The sequence below is a fragment of the Cucumis melo genome, chromosome 6 (assembly GCF_025177605.1).
Source record: "Cucumis melo cultivar AY chromosome 6, USDA_Cmelo_AY_1.0, whole genome shotgun sequence".
Lineage (NCBI taxonomy): Eukaryota > Viridiplantae > Streptophyta > Magnoliopsida > Cucurbitales > Cucurbitaceae > Cucumis > Cucumis melo.
This window is the reverse complement of record NC_066862.1, coordinates 15,295,640-15,300,689: the sequence shown is the minus strand read 5'-3', so window position 1 is coordinate 15,300,689 and position 5,050 is coordinate 15,295,640. Positions and strand designations below refer to the sequence as shown.

At 30.5% G+C, this 5,050-nt stretch overlaps 1 protein-coding gene across 2 annotated transcripts; it reads left to right on the top strand.

The window, feature by feature from the left end:
- Positions 1-2,998: 2,998 nt before the first annotated feature.
- LOC103496825 (major latex protein 149-like) lies at positions 2,999-4,149 on the top strand. 2 transcript variants are annotated; one of them, XM_008458833.3, is made up of 2 exons: positions 2,999-3,216; positions 3,741-4,149. In XM_008458833.3, the coding sequence occupies exons 1-2, from the start codon at positions 3,027-3,029 to the stop codon at positions 4,004-4,006; spliced, it is 456 nt and encodes a 151-aa protein (XP_008457055.1). In that variant the 5' UTR covers positions 2,999-3,026; the 3' UTR covers positions 4,007-4,149. The 2 variants fall into 2 exon arrangements, with proteins under 2 accessions (XP_008457055.1, XP_050941482.1); XM_051085525.1 differs by having other exon boundaries at positions 3,001-3,261.
- Positions 4,150-5,050: the final 901 nt, after the last annotated feature.

Below are 5,050 nucleotides of genomic sequence, written 5' to 3'. Positions count from 1 at the left end.
ATAATGAATTGTAACCAACAAAAACGGAATAAAAATGTCACATCAAGTTGCACCCATTTTTTGCTTTCTTTAGCTATAAAACGCTCCTTCTATGGACACATTGAATTATGAGCAGATTTGATGTAACACCCAATAAATTTAAGGAACTTATTATGGGTATTACATTAAGTGGACTTCAAAGTTAAGGAATATATTCGGTTGTTTTGTGTTGGATTAATTAAATATATATACATGGGTGTGTATATTTAATTAAAGATTTTGGAATTCGGTAGAATTTGTTATTAATTAAGACGTGAGAGCTAAGTATCCCAAGTTGTTCAAAGATTAGAACTTTCGAGGACGAAAGTTGTTAAAGGAGGGAAGATTGTAACGCCCCAAAAATTTAGATAATTTTGGAGTCAGTTATCTTAATTTTGTTTATCTAGATTTAATTTATTGGGCGTTATTTTGAATCCATTTAATGAGAATTATTTGATTTATGTGGGAATTAAAATTAATTAAATATTTCTTGGATGAATATTTAATTAATTAGAGGTTTTGACACGTGGTGTTTGTTGAGTTTTTATTAAATGGTAGGTTAAGAGGATTAAGTAAAGTTGTGGATTTTTAGTGTTGTTGAACTTGAATTTAATTAAATAATTATGGATGTTATTTAATTAAATTGTCGGGTGAAAAATTTGTTGGAGATTTGATAATTATAAGTATATGTGGAAATATATATATAATTATTATGTTAATGGAAAAGATAATTATATTTGTTGAAATATAATTACTTAAGGAAAAGATAGTTGTATTTTGGGGAAAGGATATTTATTAAAGGAGAAGAAGTAAAATAATTATATTTTGGGAAAATATAATTATTTGTAAAAGGATAATTAATTACTTTGGAGAAAGATAAACAATAATTAATTATTGTGGAAGATAATTAATTGTTTTGAAGAAAGATAAATAATAATTAGTTATTGTGGAAGATAATTAATTATTATGTAGGAAGATAAATATTGTTTATGGAGTGAAGTTGTTATGGTTGAGTTAAGATAATTCATGTTGGAAGTTATAAGTGATTTATTGGAAAAGATTTGATTGATTAAATTAATTGAGGACTTAAGTTAATTTGAGATTTTGGAGGGAAAAGTTAGTTTTGGTGGAATTTTAATTAATTGAGTATATATATATAGATATATATATTTAATTAATAATTTGGAAAAGTGTAGTTAATTATATTATGGAATATAATTATATTTATTTGGAAAAGAAAATAATCCATGAAGAGAGAGATTGGTTGATTTTGATTGGACGAAAAAGATATATATTTATAAGAGAGAATAATGGTTTAAATAAATATATATTTATTGTAGATTTTGGTGAGAGAAAAATAATAATAATAAAGAAGTATTATTATTATTACTAATGGTTATAAATGCCTAAGATTAAGGCATTGATTTAGGAAAGATAATGGGAATAAAGATATATGTATATTTTTTGGTATTATATATATATATATCCTAAAAGGAAAAGGAAAAGGAAATAATAATAATAATTATTATTATTGTTATTATTTGGGTCTATAAATAGCATTGGAATGCTTAAGATGGAATTAAAGGAAAAAGAAAAAGGTTCTTTATCTTCTTCTCTAAGATAACCCTCTCCTGTCGCCGCCTCAGTTGAAGTTAAGATTGGTCTCTTTGGAAGCTTGAGGATTTAAAGTGATGAATTTTTCATCAAGGATAAGAGGATTTTCCAACCTCCATCTGAGTAACCTTGGTAAGCCAATAAAATTAAATTAATGTTTTATTAATTTAATTTTGGATCTATTTGGGTTTTCTGTAAAAGGTTCAATTGGCTAAACTTTTTAAGATCTAAATCTTGGATTTTTCCCAATCAAGGTTGAATTGGTTTCAACCCCAATTTTTAGAAAGTTAATTAATTTGGGAGGATTTTTGGATGTTAGCCAATTGCTAATTTCATTAATTAAGATACTAAGTGTTCCTTTTATGATTAGGATCAAGTTAATTGGAGAATTTTACTGTCAACTAGGGAGTACCTTTGTTTGGCTAAAATCTCCAGGTAAGAGATTCTCCTACTAGACCTTCGAACTGAATTCAAGAGACCGCATGTAATTATGATTATGCATTGATGGTAGCTAAAATGCATAATTTGATGATAATGATTATACTGAGATTATGATGATAGTTGATGTTGATGATGATGACTGAGATTATTATGTTGATGATTGATGATGATGACTGATGTTATGTTAATGACCGGTAGTATGTTGTTGATGACTGTTGATGATTGTTAATGCATGATATATTAATCACATGATTAAGGACGTTAAGATTAATACTCATGCCATGTTATGATGTTATGTTATGCTACATGCTATGGATAGGGTGTTCTGTTAACTTTGTCTATTAGAGTCGTACCTGCATGGGTGTCCTTCGGGATCACCACCTATTTAGGACTGTGTGGTCCGACAGGACGCCAGTCTAGCATGGATATAGATATGATTCGAGTGATTCGACGGGGTCCTCGCATCCCGATCGTCTTAGTGTTACCCCCGGGTTCACTACAGACCAGCATGTCCTAGGTGCTCCCCCGGGACACCGAAGACCAGATTTTCGTTCCTACGGGAGCGCATGTTGCACGTGTTCGGGAACGTGCCAGAGATTGGGTACCATTTTCAGGACTCTAATGGGAAGTTAACAGACACCTAGTGGGACTAGTAGTAGGTCCCTTACTGAGTATATGTTTATACTCACTCTTTCTATGTTTAATATTTCAGGCGAAGGTAAAGGTAGAGGAAAGCTGGCGAGCGACAGAGAAGGATCCGTGACATGCCATATGGGGACTCAATTTTGCTTCCGCGTTTATGTTTCAGTGTTTTAATATTCCATTTTTAATGAAAATTTATTCTTCCCTCGTTTCAAAAAGTGTCTCTTGTCATTGTTCCTTTTAGTAACGACCTCAGCTTAGTATAAAGAGTTGGGTCGTTACATTTGAAGCTACACATTAGACTCTTCAAAATGGCTCAGATATGTAAGATCTCAGAGCAAGTGAATATCAAGTCTTCTGCTCACAAGTACTATCAGTTTTTCAAGAACAAAATGGATTATGTCTTAGTTCAAATGTTTCCTGAAATTTATAAGAGTTGTAAGGTTGTAGAAGGGAATGGTTATTCTCATGGCAGCATCATCCACTTAAAATATAACGCAGGTGAGGATCTGCATCAACCATCATTTCAAACTTTTTCGGTTCTTGGTTCGTTCTACTTTTAAATGTTCATTCTACTTTTAACTGAAATTAATATTATTTGTTTATTATTTCAAAAAGTTATTTTTTTGCTTTTATCATCTACTTTTCTACAAAAGTCTTAAACACCAAGGGAGTTTTTAAAAAACAAAAAATAAAATGGATTAAGAATTCAAACTTTTTTAATAAAGAATTTAAGATCAAATTGGAAAAAATCAAGTCTAAATTTCGAAGGCAAGAACAAAAAGCCAAATAAGTGTTATCAAATCGAGCCTAAAAGTTCTAGGTTTGTTACGCAACCTCCTCAAACATCATATTCTTGATCACATTTATATCAATACAATTGATGCGTCAGGTTTTATATGTTAGTTGTACGCATACACCTTAATTGTATTTTTCGAGCACCTGGGCTTTACTTCGCAACAATTCTTACTCTCCTTTTGTTTTTTTGTTTTTTTTTTTTTCTTGTTTTGGATCAAATTACTTAGGAAGACCAGAAGAGATGAAAGAGAGGCTAGCTATTGATGATGCTAACAAGTCAATAACTTTTGAGTGCCTTGAAGGAGATGCATTAAGAGATTTTGAAGTGCTTAAATTAAAATTTCAAGTTTTTGAGAATGGTAACAATGGAGGAACAGTTAATTGGTCAATAGAGTTTGTCAAGGCAAATGAGGATGTGGCTTCACCACATCACTATCTCCTATGTGTAAGTAAAGTTGCCAAAGGCCTTGATGACTACCTTTGCAACAACTGAACTTAAAAACCATCTCAACATGGTTTGGCTATTGAAATAATGATTTAAATATCTCCTTATCTCTAGCTGTATTGTTATCATATGTGTGCACTTTGAAGCTTAATTGGAATAAATAACAATGGTGATCCTTACTTATTCTACTATTTTTTATCTTTGTTAGACCTTCCTTGAAAAAGAGAACTTAATTGAGAACTTTTCTAATTTAAAGTGAATCCTAGAACGATATAATAAAGCATAATGTAACCTCCATAAACTTATTAATGATCTTGAGAAAGTTAACCAGATTTTGTACAGAAAGATGATCAAGATAAAAAAGAAATGAGTATTTGTTTATAACTTCCAGATTTTGAACTTTTTGCGATCTATTTATGAAACTAAATTGAAAGCTTCAAACATGCATTCTATAGCACAAGAATACAAAAAAATATAACATAATGCTTGAGAGAGGTTGATCTTTATGATGAAAATTCATTCCCAATCCAACTTCAACTCCATGTTGGTTTTCAAATGAAAAAAAAAAAAAAAACAAAACAAAGAAGAGAAATACGAAAACAAAACAACACCATGGCGCGCTTGTGCGGCGCTTCCCCATTGCAAAAACTCGGGAGCTCCATGTTTCGACACTGCCCAGTGATTACTTCATTAATAATCACTTAGTTGCATGAGAGAAATAATTTCTTTCAGAGAAAATAATTTAAAAAATAGTTTCTAGACTTTAACATATTGTTTACCTGAGATTCCATATTAAAATCTAAACATGATTTGTAATGGAATGAAATCAACATCCGAGAACATTTTACCTTTTGAATTTTCATAATTGTCTTACTTTTAATTATTGCTTTTAAAAAATCAAAAGTTTGAAATTCGGTTTTGAATCCTTAGCTAAAATTAAAATGATTCTTAAATTGACAAACAAAACTGTGACATTTAATTTGATCCCTACGGATGATATACTCAGCCCTTCAACGACTGATTGACTATACTAGTATTACTTTGCGCGTATGCTTGCACTCGTATCAGCGTATTATAATAATCATATGAGTA

What these genes read in the sequence shown, in the direction of transcription:
- LOC103496825 (XM_051085525.1), top strand. Translation starts at nt 3,027, where the DNA reads ATGGCTCAGATATGTAAGATCTCAGAGCAAGTGAATATCAAGTCTTCT. An exon ending in TCAAACTTTTTCGGTTCTTG is followed by an intron (nt 3,262 to 3,740) that starts GTTCGTTCTACT and finishes CAAATTACTTAG; the next exon opens with GAAGACCAGAAGAGATGAAA.